A 15,044-nucleotide genomic window follows, 5' to 3' on the forward strand; every position below is an offset into this window, starting at 1 on the left:
GATCTTTGATCTAAAGAAATTCCATAGAAACAGAATTTTGTTTAAAAGCTTAATAATCATACTAAAAAACTAGTTCAAATATGGGACTTCGTACGCGTGTATATGGAGCTTCACTGCACGTTTTGCGAGATTGCTTGAAACTAAGCGAAATGGATGTGGTGAATTTTGATTCTAAGCTCCTCATTTGAGAGTTAACAATTTTTTTTTTTTTAAGTTTTACGTTCCACGATTATGCCGGCTAGGCTAAAGGAGACGGTGATGATGAGAACTGGAGGAAATGATTGAATAAAGAAAGTGGGAGGAAACGGGAGAACCCCAAGAAAACCCACGCACACGGCGTTTTTCCACAAAAATATTCACTTGGCGTGAGCTGGGATCGAACCAACGACCTTATGTATCAGAGGTGAACGTTTCACCACTGACCTACCACAGCGTAAAGAGTTAAAAGCCATTCATTCATTCATTTTTAAAGATGTTCAGTTTTCCTTTGAGTGGCTGCTTTGTGCGGGCGCATAAGCTTATTTAGCACCTTTCACAGATTTGCTGTAATAGCTCCGTTATTTTTAAAGATATCGATTTAAAAAAATGAATGAGAATTAAATATACAATATTTTACTGTATAGGCAGTACACACTTGGGCCTACTATAACACAAATGTCTTTAAAACTGTTGAAAGTTAAACTTTGAAAAGAGCAAATTGCCATTTGTTGAAATTATGAATTTCAAACAAATAATAATAATAATAATAATAATAATAATAATAATAATAATAATAATAATAATAATAATAATAATAATAATAATAATAATAATAATAATAATAATAAAAATAAAATAATAAAATAAAATAAAATTCGCCTTTAATGTTTTCCAGGTTCTGGCTTCGTGGTATACCACAGTTTGATATCTGAGAGTTTCATTCTTTCTCTGTTATGGGTCTTCAAACTTGTGATCTTTCGAAGATCGGCTATGTTCAACTTGAAATATTTTAAAAGGGACACAGTTGAAAAATTTGAAATTTTCACAAAATAATTAAGATGTTTGAAGTACCGAGTGGTTAAACCTGAGAATGAAATGGTGGAACGAAGAAAGTGGGAGGAAACGGGAGAACCCCGAGAAAACCTAGGTACACGGAGTTTATCTACCACAAAGTTCACTTGGCGTGAGCAGGATTTGAACTCGGGACCTCAAGCACCAGCGGTGAACGCTCTACCACTGAGCCACCGCGGGCCCTATTCTCATTTTCATTTTTATTAGTTTTTGGGTTGGGTTTTTTCTTTTTTTATATATATATATATATATGGCGAAATTCGGTTAATTAGCAAGTAAAGGTACATTGATGATTCATTCTACAACTAAACTAGACCATATTGGTTAGGCAGTAAAACATAGTTCACTTGAGTTGTTCATGTTTTATTGTAATAATATTTTACTGGAATAAACTAATTGTTAATCATGCTTTGAAGGAAATTATTATTAAAAAACTAGTCTTCTCTTCAGTTAGCCGGAGATTTCGCTTCCAGACTCCCGCTTTCGCTCGACCTAGGCCTCGCACTCTCATATCGCCGCATGCCTCTAATCTTAAGGGATTTCGAGATATCCATTTTATTATAACAATGGCAACCCCACTCTTTTCTCTTCCCATCTTTTTCTTTCTAAGGGAAACATCTAAAAACGACGAAACGCGTCTTTAATTAACATTTCTCCACTCTTTAAGTTATTTCGAGATATCGCCAACTTATTTCAACAATTACAATCCCCACTCTTTCTTTTACCGGCCTTTTTCTTCCCTTCTAAGGGAAATATTTTAGAAACGCTAAAAACATGTCTTTAATTATTTTAAATGAAGGATTTACATACAAAAATCTAATGTTTTTAACTTTATAATGAATTTCGAGATATGACCCAACAATGCATCCCATCCTTTCTTCACCTCTTCTAGGGTAAATAGCAATAATGCTGAGACATTTGTTTAATTATTTTAAATGAACTCCAAATACAGTAGGGCGTCAAAAATCCGGTTCCCAGTAGGGATGGCCACAAAGTTCCGGTTCTCTGAGATCAGGTTTTCAGAACCGGTTCTGGAACCGGTTCCGGACCTGGATCTGAAAGCCCAGTTCCAGAACCGGATTTTAGGAACCGGTTCCAGATCTGGATTTGAAAACCCGGTTCTAGAACCGGATCTTAGGAACCGGCTCCAGACCTGGATCCGAAAGCCCCCAAAGACCCGTAAAGGAGGCACAAAGTTCACCTTCAAAAATAATGCAAAGAGGACCATGCGCTTGTGCCTTCCCCGCCCAGACCCGCTTGTGCTCCCAGAAAAAAAATTTGCTCCACCAGTGGGTGTTTAGCCAAATGAGTTGGCCAGTTTGCCTGTTTAGCCAATAAGTTTGCCACTTATCCGGTTTATTTAGCCAAATGAGACAAGCTGCCGCCGCCTGGGCGCCTGCCTGTCGCTTCCACCATTTCATCTAGCATACTGTTCACAGCTTGCCAGTAGCTCGGGTTTAGCGTAGGGATGGTCACAAAGTTTCGGTTCCAGCGGAACCGGTTCCGCGAGGAACTGGTTCTGTTTTCAGAACCGGTTCCAGACTTGGATCCGAAGAACCGGTTCTAGACCTGGATCCGAAGAACCGGTTCCAGACCTGGATCCGAAAAACCGGTTCCGGAACCGGATCTTCTAGAACCGGATCCGTTCAGACCCGAAAACCGGTTCCACCAGGAACCGGTTCTGGCCATCCCTAGTTCCCAGAAGCCTTTTACATATTGTCTTAGCGCTAGCGATAAACAAACAATAGGGTTGTCTGTCAGCGTTGTGTGAAGTCAATGTTTTTATAAAAGCTCATTCATATGTAATTGTTTGTCATACATATTTTTATTTTCTCTTAGGCCTATACAAGTTAAGTTTTAAGTGTGAGTTACAAGAACAGTGTAATTTAGTGCACGAGCAGGTTCTTCAGAAACATTAAATGTGAGTAGCTTTACGTTCGGTATTGTAATTACTGTATGTACTTTATAACTACTGTATCGATAAAAGAGCATACCGTACAGCATGTTTAAGCCTAAGTGGCATTTTCTTGATTATTTTCGAAAATCCGAACGATTCGAAAATCCGAACTACCTTTGGTCCCAATTAGTTCGGATTTTCGACTTCCTACTGTACCGATTTTCATGACTCTGACGTTAAGTGATTCCGAAATATGATCGTTTTATTATAATAATTGTATTTCCCACCCTTTTCCCTTCCCACCATCTTTTATTCCCTTCTAGGTCAAGTATGAAAAGAACTCTGAAAGACGTGTCTAATTATTTTCAATGAGAAATACCTATACCTAGAAATTTCATGTCTCTAACACTGAGAGATTCTGAGATATGGACATTTTAAAATAATTATTACAATCCATCTTTCCCTCCCTTCCGCGCCAAATTTCCAAAAATACTAATTTAGTGAGACCTTGTATCCTAAATCCTATCCCCTGTCTAAATTTCAAGTTTCTAGCTTAAGCGGTTTGGCCATGGCGTTGATCAATGTCAATCAGTCAGTGGGACTTCTTTCTTTATATACAGGGTGATTCAATAAGAACGTACCCGGCCTATATCGCAGCTAATACTGCACGTAGAGCCTTCAAACAAAAAAATTGCATATTGTAGAATGCAATAAAAATAGTAGCGAGACCAGTGGCGTCTCGTGAATACCTCCAACGGGGGGCAACTTCGAAATTTGAAATGGAAAGTGGTATAACTGTTGGTATCATTCGAATGAACATTAAATGTCATCCAACTTTTAGAGGACAAACTTTGTCATATCCTTTCCCATTTAGCCACTAGAGACGTTGTTGCAGACTTGTATCTGACTACCCGTAGGAGGTCTTTATTTTGACTAATAATGCACATAGAGCCGCCAAACAAGCAATTGAACTACCAAATCGTATGTGTAGAATGCGACACCAATAGCGTATCGTGAATATCTCCAACGGGGGGAAGCTTCAAAATTTGAAATGGAGACAGGGGTTGGTTGTGCCTCCATTGAAACAAGCGCACAATGGGAGAAACTTCCAGAGGAAACACGTTGGCATATTTTTGCCATATAGGCCTGGTACGTTCTTATTGAATCATCTTGTATAGAGAAATAAATTATGTTTTGTCTTAACATAGTTTTTTAGCCTATGAAATTCATAAAGTAATCGATGCAACTTTATTAATAGGCGACCCTATTTACCTATTGTTTAATTATTGTTTCTTGTTCAAGCTAATTACAAAAGAATTTAAATAAAAAGTCATTCTTTAACGTCGGTGTGGCCAAATGGTCTTTTAGCCAGCTGCCTTTATATTGAGGCTGAGAATCTTCCGTTCACGGCATCTCTCTCCTGATGTCTATCTATCTAAATATAGTACATTGAGAGAGAGTCTTAAACTCTGAAGGAAAGATCTGACCTCTCTATTCCTGCTTTTCAAATGTAGTATTCTACTTAGTTCTCGTTCTGCGAGGAAAAGGGGTTAGAATACCTGTACATTTACATACTAGTAATAACCGGTAAAACATCCATTTTTTTTTAAAGAACCTTAAGTGATGCCAATGACCCATTACCAAATCATCAAGACATGTGCTGTTTATGTCTTGTTGGGAGATTGTGGACAACAGAAATGTCAGTTTCAATACAAAGGCAGCCTGCTGAATACTATTTAAACACGCCTACATTAAGGAAAGTGCTTTTTGTTTAAATTCTTTTGTATTATGCTTAAGCAATAAACTAAATAGAACCTCCAATTAATAAAAAATAAGCTCAAAAGCTACATAAGACAAAACATCGTTTACTTTTTAATAATTATCTCAGTATAAGAGATGAGAACGAAATTCAAGCTTATAGGCCATATGAATGATGAGTTTCGAATATGTCAGTTCCAAACCATTGACTTAACTACAAAAAAAAAAAAAAAAAAAAAAAAAAGTGTCTGATATTTATAGATAATACAAGGAACACGAAAAAGATCAAAATCAAATTAAGAGTACTGAGCCATAGGAATATGAAATAATTTTCTGTGTAAAGACAGTAATTTCATCATTTCTTAGTCTTGATTCCTGTGAAGAAATATGCTAAAGTTACCTATATAATAAAGGAACGTATTGACCCGCAAATAAGCCGCACCCTAAAATTTGAAGGAGCGGATAAAAGAAAAAAAAATATCATTTCTAAAAATAAATCCAGCCAAGAAGAGAAAATACCGTCAGACTCAGAGAAATATAATTAGGACGGTACTAGTTTATTTTATTTTAAATACAATTACAATAAGTACCATTATTAAGTACCACTATTTCAGGTTTTGTCGGGGGGAGGGAAATTGCCCACCGACATAAGAATTTTGAGTTTTTTTTATTAGTATTTTAGTATACATTTTATTAAAAAATCATGTGTTTTTCAGACTCATACGGGGGCCAATTGGTATCTGCATCCCAAGTGACATCCTTGCTATCATAATTCAAAAATTAGGGTTGTAACTATGCTATGTGTACTTTAAATGTAGCTTTCTGTTGATTATCGAAAGTTAATTTCGATTATGCTATTGTTGGATAGCATTACTTTATCTACAATGTGGGCTGTTTCTATATCGTTAGTTCAAAATGAGAAATCAGCACTATTTTAACAGTATACAATATGAAGAAATGTCAATCTTTTAAGATGCTAAGTTTTGTAAGCCACGTCATAATTTTTCCCAATATTGAAATTTGGATAAATTATTCGGCTTATATTTGGACCAATGTGGTAGTTATGCTCGTAAGAAAAGAAGCGTTTACGTAGGTTATAGGACTTTAGACTAATAGCATTAGGCGTTCTTCTTAAGGTTCAGGGTTAAAGTTTTTCTCGGTATGAGATAAGTGGTTTGATCGAGACCAATGCTTTTAATCTTAACCGAATCTCTTCGTTTTCCCTAACCAAAACAAGTATAGTAATACTGAATTACCGCAAAAAAATATCTTTTTTTACTCATTTTATGAAATGATTGTTTCTGGAAGTTCCCTTTTACTGTTATTATTCTTTGTCTTTTAGACTCTAGGGCCTATTCAATACTGCTAATTGGGTTGTAGAAGACAATAGTCTGTTATGTCTTATTATGAATAATAACATGCTCAAACTTGTAGATATGTAGTAAGTACGCCTAGTCGTCTGCAACACCAAACACATTCATGATGCATTGGATTGTATAACCAGCAGAAGCTCGTTAATTATTTCTTAATAATTAATTTCAATAACTTTACAGTAATTCGATAAACTAGAAGAAACATTTTGTGAAAATATTGTATTGGCATCGCGTTTATATAGCGGTACAATATTTCAGAGCTTTAGTTAGAATGGAAGTGTGTAAAATTTAAGTTGCAAGATTTGACACTAACACACAGAAAATTAATACAATGAATGCACTGGAATCATTATAAAAATAGGTGAGAACACAGTGAATTACAATCCAATGAATGAAAGCACTTTGCCACATGATCTTCATAGTATTATGGAGTAACAAAAAATGTACTCTTGAATATCTTCTAACACATTTCTAATTGTAATGAATATTTTAACCTACTTTCGTGCTAATTATGCAACGATTCAAAACTACAGAAAAAATACTTTTGATTCGCATTCCACGTTGAGATCCACACCACATATCGCATTAATATTGAGATACAATGAGATAAATAGTGATTGTCGGCATGACATACACGAGTAGACGCCAATCCTAGGGGAACCGAGGTCTTCCCGTAAGTTTGTTTCGGCCCCCAGATCTTTGCTTGAATATCTGACAACGAAACATATAATATCTGAACGTCTGGTGGCTCCGAACTTATACAGGAATCTGCCGCCTTAAGTCGTGATGATGGAAAATTAGCAGGATGTTATACAAAATACAAAGAAAACTTTTGAAGAATATAAAATACTTTTTTTTTTAATATTCCTAATTACGTAATTTATAAGTATCGGAAGTCCTATAGAACGGTTATGTCCATGCATCTGTCTGTTCGTCGACAGGTATCAGAACGAGAACAGATAAGAAAGAACAAGAACCGATTTTATGATTCGGATTCAGCGTCCAAAGAAAAGATTTCGTCTCTAACCTTATCGCTCTACAGAAACCGAAAGTTCTTGAAATTCAACTTTCGGTTCCAAAGTTGATCCCCTAAAAAAAAAAAAAAAAAAAAAAAAAAATGATAGCGAGAATCCGTTCTTTGATGTGAGTTTATTGTCCCAAGGATAGTCTTAATCGTGGTTTTAATACCTCTATTATAGCAGAAAGCACAGAACCACGGGTGCACTCACGAGGGAGGGGCCACCGGGTCCGCCCCCCCCCCGTAAAATTTCCTAACACAAAATCCAGGTGTACACTTTCTCAATCAAACGATGTAGCATGAAAACTTGAACTTACACTTCATCTGTACTCTTTCTTTTTATAAAAACAATTTAGTTCTATCATTTTCTCCTTGAAAATATAGATGGAAGTAATTTACAATTACTTATCGTCTTTTTAGGTGCAGAATAATATCCGTTCAATACTACATAAGCGTAGTGACTTGAAGTTTTGGACAGCACCTCCAAAGTTTGATCCCTCCAATCAAAAAGTCTGAGTGCGCGCCAGAACTATAACATTCGGGTTTCAATGTTAATAACCATAGAGGAATAACGGTAAGAGATAGCCAGGAATTGTTTTTGATATAGATTATAATTCAATTCGGAGAGAAGGGGCGCGGTGGCTCAGTGGTAGAGCGTTCACCTCCGGTGCTTGGGGTCCCTGATTCGATCCCAGCTCGTGTGTACTTTGAGGTGGACAAACATCGTGCTCGTGGGTTTTCTCGGGGTTCTCCCGTTTCCTCCCACTTCTTTCATTCCACCATTTCATTCATTTCTCATCTTCACCGTCTCCTTTAGCCTAACCGGCATAACCGTGGGACGTAAAACTTAAAGATTTCATTTGTTTCAATTCGTACAGAATAGGAGGTAATGGCAACTTGTTTGGCGACATAGAACCTGTAAAAGAGTATAACATTTAGACTATAAAACACTATTTAGTGGTCCCCGAACTAGGGAAGAGGGTAAAAGGCTACACAAAAATTGTAAAATATAGGCTATCCACATTTAAAAAAATTGGATTAGAGATCCCATTCACCAGAGATACTGGACAAGTCACAGAGTCGTGTGGTTTGCAGAATTTACAAATGGTAATGTCAGATGGAAAATATTTGGTACTTATGCTACAAAAACTAATCCAGTATTTGGAATTTAATGCACCATGCCTATGTGAAACATAGTTGCAGTTAAATATGAGTTACAAACCACCAACGAAAACCAAACCCCGTTCTACACCACAAAAAGCGAGAACCCTATCCAATTACACACAGAGCAGTTCAGCTGCACCAAAAACGACAGGATTGCAGTTATAATTATAAAATTTAAACATCTCACAGTGTCACGCTAATTTTTAATGGTGAACATTAACAAGATCAGGTATGCAGATGAGAATATTATTATAGCTAGAACCGGGGGAGGACTACAGGAGATGATTGACAAAGTAGTTAACACTGGGAAACCATATGGAATGGAAATCAACATTCAAGAATCGAGGGTCACGAGAGTATCCCCTAAAAAGCTCCCTTACGGGTCAGAGTGGAACAAAGAGAACTTGAAGAGGTCGATATTTTCAAGTATCTGGGAAGTATTTTGACAAGAGATGCTTACTGCACAAACGAGATCAGGTCAAGAATTGCCATAGCTAAAGAAGCTCTCAATGAGAAAAAAATCTCCCTTAATTAGCAGGCTTAATATTGGACTAAGAAAGAAGCTGGTTAACTCCTATGTATGGAGTATTGGATTGTATGATTCAGAAAGTTGAACATTACGGAAGCTGAAGAACAAATATCTAGAAAGCTTCAAATTGTGGTGTAGGAGGAAGATGGAGAAAATAAAAAAGAACAGAGAGAGCAACAAACGAAGATGTTTTAAAACAGAGAGGAGAGAAAGAGGACGCTTGTAGCCAGCACCCTTCGTAGGAAGACCAATTTAATTATGGATAAATCTTGCGAAGAAATTTTCTTCTTCATACCGTCATAGTAGAAGGGAGAATGGAAGGTAAATGAGGAGTAAGAAGAAGAAGGACACACCTGATCGATGATTAGAAAAATAGATGAAAGTATTTGGAGTCAAAAGAGGAAGCTGAAGTCCGAGTGGAAGAAACACTTCCAGGCCCAAACCTAAAAAAAAAAAAAAAAAAAAAAAAAAAAAAAAAAAAAAAAAAAAAAAAAAAATAATAATAATAATAAAAAAACAATAGTTTCAAAACCTGCCAAAAGATAGAATATTTAATAATAAAAAAGAAGCAGTCACGCTAATAAATGCTGCTACAATTGCTATCGCTTGTCTCCCTGACGCGTTTCTCGCGGGATACCCGAGTTTAATTCCGGTGGGAGCTCATATGGCTAGAATCCTGCGTTAAACGGTAGGTCCACGACACATATACCATTGATGTTGAACGAGATCCTAAATTGCAAATCAACCAATCAACGAATTACAGCTTTTAATTTCGCAGCTTTTTTAGCCTATAGTTTATATACTAATTGCTTATTTTAGAAGTAAATTAGATTTCTTTCTTATTGACATCAAAGAAACTAAAAACAAACATTTTATGCTAAAGAATATAAGGAGTAGTTAAAATAAATATATCTCGTGTAGCATTAGAAAGTACAAGAAGAAGTCAGAGAGATCAGGAATGTTGTAGTATTGGCATTTGTGATGCAATCACGACGAATCTTTCACAGTGCAGTCCTAATTATGAATATGACAAGTGTGAACAGGCCATTACAGTCAATTTACGAGTAGTGTACGTATTCGTGTTATTATTCAGTTCAAAACCTCTTGTCGTCGCGAATTCTGTCGAGGAATTTCAAGCTTAAAATATATAAAACGAACCTTAGGATGGATTGATAAACTGAAAAGTATTGGACCAGCGGGAACTCCTTGTTGGCAACCGACCTGGGACAGTATTGTTTTCTCTCCAAAAAATTGCATTGATGGACAAGCATAGCTTTGCTAGAAAAAGGGGTAGGTGGCAGGGAGCTGTTGCTTTATTTCACTTAACATGATGTCACGTTCCATTGTATTAAAGGCATTTTTATAGTTTATTTTGAGAATGACGTGCTGTGAATTTTCATGGTTCTTGATAAAAGTTCATGGAATGAATGGGTAATTGCTTCGCACCCTCTTTTCGTTGTGAATCCTAATTGGTTGGGCTGAAAATAGGAAGAGCATTGCTGATAAACACTGGAGCATGCGAACTTAAAAACCAATCTTCTTAAAATTCAAATTACAGATATTGGACGAATTCCCCTTCTTTCTTACGGAGTGCACAAAGTGTGGCTCCAAAGAAATATTTTTGCATATCTTGAGCCACTCTTCCACTTAAAATATCAAAACATTATTAAAAAAAAACTTATTATTATAAGTAATATCTTTAAACACATTTTTTTGTGGATCTGTTAAAAAAATTTTAAATTTTTATTTTTCTTAATCAGATAAGATATAAACATTTTATGTAAACATTAAATACATCATAGCATTATTATTTTTTAAAAAATGGAAATGTATGATGAGATAATGACTTTGCTCATATTTGCGTATATAACGACTTTGTTTGCATTTGCGTAAAACGATAATCATGCCTGTTGTTCTGTATGGATGCGAAACATGGTCGCTTACTCTGAGGGAAGAACAAAGACTAAAAGTATTTGAGAACAAAATCCTGAGGCGAATATTCGAACCCAAGAGGAACGGGAATGGGGAATGGCGGGAACTTCATAACGAGGAACTATATAATTTATACGGTTTACCAAACATTCTTAGGGTCATCAGGTCTAGGAGGCTTAGGTGGGCAGGCCATATAGCTAGGATGGAAGAAAGTAGAAACGCCTTCAAAGTCTTGACTGGAAGACCAATCGGAAAACGACCATTAGGAAGACCTAGGCGCAGATGGGATTTCAATATTAAGATGGATTTCGCAGAAATAGGAATACAAAGTAGAAATTGGATACAGTTAGCTAAGGATAGAAGTCAGTGGAGAGCTTTTGTGAACGCGGCATTGAACCTCCGGGTTCCATAGGCCATAGAGTTAGAGCAATTTGCCTTAAAATCCTCTATGTGCTTTCTGCATCTGAGTGGGTCCTCCTAAATTTACAGAAAAATCGGCGCCCTTGCTCATGGGTAGCCGTAACTTAAAGGCTGGCTATCCATATCCCATACATGGAAATATGTGTTGAGGTTAAATTTTTTAGAGGTTAAACGGTAAAATGATTTTATGGTTAAAACTAAAAAAGAAAAATACTAGTGAAGTTAAATCTTACATACTTGAGGTATTACATAGCCTATACTGTCAATGTTTTTTACTGAAATTTTTACAACGATTATTACTGACAACTTGAACTGCCAGCATAGATGCATTTACGGTATTTGTTTTTTTATTTATTTAATTTGAGTTTTCCTTACCTTTCAGCAGCGAAGCTATATAAGACGTGGAACAAAAGTTTAACGTGGGATCCGAACCACATGAGCTCCTGCCGGATATCGAACTCGGGTCTTCTACGCTAAAGGCGTGTAAATTAACTGGTTAGGCACAAGAAGCTCTAGGTCTACTCAAAACAGTACATTTTGCGTCACACTCTTTGTTATGTTTACCCAGTGGCGGATCTAAAAGGTAAAAACTGGGAGGGAGGTCAGTCAAAACCTAGACTATGATAGTTTATCGTGAATTTAGTATAAATTTTAAAAAAATAATTAAATAATAGCTTCAATTGTTTTTATCACTCCAAAAGCTGGAGGATCTATATGCCCCCGCGGCCCCAGGCTAGATCCGCCACTGTGTTTACCAGTTTCTTTTTTTGAAGTGACATTTCAAAAACAACAAGCACAAGAATCAGTAAAAGTAAAATTAAAGAGGGATGGAATATCCCAAGTTTACTTTATTCATAGAAACGAAACTGTTTGATTCACCAAAGGGAATAAGGATGCACTTCTGTGTTCTGGATTCAGTATCAGATGAAGGTATTTGACTCCAATACAAACCTAACTAGTGATTCGGATAGCTGTTTAAGCAATATATCCTGCCTTATATAGCCTCGGCACTGAAAATATATATTAAACAACAATCCACAATCAATAACTGCAAAATGAAATGAAACTTTTTAGCTTTACTTCGTGCCAGCGGTCCCAAGTTTGATTCTTGATGGGAACACTCGGTCGCGAAGAGGTAACAGGTTTTTCCTGGCGAGCCAGCCTGAATGACGTATTTCCTTAGTTCTTCTCACTCACACCAGACAAGTGCCAGGATGGCACCTAACATAACAGAGAGCTTCTTTTCTTCCTTCCCTCCTTTCCCATAATGTGCTCGCTGAAGGACATCATCCCTCATGTGTGACGGGCTTAAGAACATGAATACAGGCAATGCTTATGTCAGAAATGTGTATAAATTAATAAATTCTATTTTTATGCTATGGCCCCGCGTAGCGTAGTCGCTAACGCTCTCACCTTCGGTGCGAGCGGTCCCGGGTTTGATTCCCGGTTGCGGCACTCGGTTGAAAAAGTGTAAAACGCTTTTTCAGGCCAGCCACCCTGGATGAGGTATTCCTGGGTTTTCCTCATTCACACCAGGCAAATGCCGGAGTGGTACCTAACTTATATTTCCCTTCCTTCCCCCATCCTTTCTTCCTTTTCTTTCTCCGGATTGTGTGCTCGCCGAGGGACGTCATCCCTCAAAACGTGAAGGGCTAAATGACCTTAGATGCCGAAAGCCCAGAAATCTAAATCCTAAATCTAACTTTACATTCCACACTTTTGGTCTTTAGGGTAAAGAAAACGAAGGATTAATGAAAATAAACGATTGTGATAGAATTTATGTTGTCTATCACAAACTCACATGATTTGGCATCGAATCGTGGACCCCATGCACCAGAGGTAAGTACTGTACCACCGATCCATCCTGTCTTTAGTTAATCTCTACAAGGAAACGAATTTTCACTTACCTTTCCATTTTGGCGGCATCTGTAAGTTTTCATCATCCCTTTATTGCACCCATTGTTAGTATCAGAGTGTTAACTTCCATTCTGTCCCAACACTTACAAGTAAATGAAGTGAAATTATTCAGGTAACTCCTTCCCAAGATTTCTAACGACTAACAACAGCTCATAATTTGCGTTTGCCACTTATCGGAAAGACCTGGGCGTCGATCGGTTAGAGATAGGCATCGCAATCATTGATAAAAGCTAGACGGCGATTGGCTCCTCGTTACTTCCATCTAATATGTATTTCGATTTAGGGGAGGAGTTACCTCAAGTGTTAAGGTTACGAACGTGACCACGGATTTGTAACCCTTCTTTCCTATAACGACGTGTGTTTGTGTGTATTTGTGTGTTGCTTGACATGTGTACACAATCACGAGAACATATTTAGTAGCTTTGGTTTTAATGGTGCTGTTGCGTGCTGCAGATAATTCGTCTATGTAAACGAGTTGAGATGTTTGTTTTAGGAGCACACAAACGAGCTTATTATTGTCTGTGGAGTACCTTAAGTACCTCACATAGTTTTGCCTTACATTCCGTAAGTCACAGTTTTAGTAATGGCACAGTTTACGGTTAATCAGTTAATCTGGATTACCTATTTCCTAACTTCCGTCCGAGATTCTGAGGGAGAGATAGGTCGCGGACAGAGTTAATAAGGCAATTTACTCGTTCTTTTTTTTTTTTTTTTACTTAAATTACGCGTAATTTACGTAATGTAGAAACTCAGATGTGAAAAACTATTTTTTTTTTTTTTAATAGAGAGAAACCAAAACCATTTAAAAATAAAATACAGTCAAAAGTAGAACGCAAAGTACAATTTCTTCAAACTTGCTAGCATCAACTGAAGCTTCAAGGCTGAGCTTTCAGAGTAAAATCTCCCGGTCCAAATTCTCGCCTTGCCAAATTCTCGTGGAACAAAAATCTCGCCTGGCCAGAACATCGCGCGAAGAAATATCGCTTAGGACAAAACCACGCCGTCTGAAATATTGCCTAGGATAAAACCCACACTGTCCAAAATCTCGCATAGGATAAAACCTCGCCCTCTAAAATTTAGCTTGACAAAATTTCTCCATAGCAATTTCTTCCGTGCGTTCAAATTATCATTTTATGTATATACGCTTAGAATATCTTGTACAGTAAAGTTTCTTAATGAATACCTTCATAATACGGACAGATATTTTTTTGTCCTGGCAAGAATATAAATATTGTTACTGGACATATCTTTCTATTTTACGGGGATTCTCAGACACGGACACAGATAGTCTTCTGCCCCCTCCACGCGCAACATGTTATTAACATTCTATTTTAGCTCTTCATAACGGATAAGAACTAGTCTCAATTCACACGTATTTAGCACAGAAAACTTCGCACATTTTAAAAATAAATCAGAATACACTTCAGTATACAGTAGATTCGTTTCTAATGATTCAGTTCTTTTCAAGTATTGATGACACAGACAACATCGATTATATGTAGAGAAAAAAATTCTAGAAATTGCCTCCTTCCTCATTAAAATATGAATTTTTGAAAACGCTAGGATATTTTTCCACATGTTTTTAATGAGAAACCCCCGGTAGGATTTGCAGTTCTCCCTTACTAAATAATTTAATACATATTCTATAGATAAGATTTTATCATAATTTGGATTTATTTTACTATTATATATCCATTCATCTTCAACTTTTTCCATTTTAGTGTCTAAATTAATCGCTTTCTGTTTCTTCCTATTATTACTATTATGATCTCAGAAACTCTTTTATAGTTATATTTTTGCAGTGAAGTTTTTTATCAGTACAAGATTTCGACTGTAAATTTTGGCCCAGCAAGATTTGGTCCGCGATGGTTTGGTCAGGCTAGATTATGAACGGTTTTTTTTAGGCCACAGTAAATGTTTAGATGGCGATTTTTGGGAGGTGAGTTTTCGGCCCCGTAAAATATTTGCCAGTAAGGTTTGGAACGC

At 36.7% G+C, this 15,044-nt stretch overlaps 1 protein-coding gene across 3 annotated transcripts in view; it reads right to left on the reverse strand.

Moving 5' to 3' along the window:
• The window catches only part of LOC145680381 (glycine receptor subunit alpha-2-like), a 212,697-nt gene extending 199,444 nt beyond the window's left edge, over positions 1 to 13,253 (reverse strand). For 2 of the 3 annotated variants that reach the window (XM_081750814.1, XM_081750813.1), the window contains exon 1: positions 13,049 to 13,253. In XM_081750814.1, coding sequence (XP_081606940.1) covers positions 13,049 to 13,084 — 36 coding nt within the window. In that variant the 5' untranslated portion in view covers positions 13,085 to 13,253. The remainder of the gene's footprint in view (positions 1 to 13,048) is intronic. The other variant, XM_081750812.1, reaches the window with a different exon arrangement.
• Between the last annotated feature and the right edge of the window lie 1,791 nt (positions 13,254 to 15,044).

The sequence above is a fragment of the Thermobia domestica genome, chromosome 3 (assembly GCF_964235325.1).
Source record: "Thermobia domestica chromosome 3, izTheDome1.hap1.1, whole genome shotgun sequence".
In the NCBI taxonomy this organism is placed as follows: domain Eukaryota; kingdom Metazoa; phylum Arthropoda; class Insecta; order Zygentoma; family Lepismatidae; genus Thermobia; species Thermobia domestica.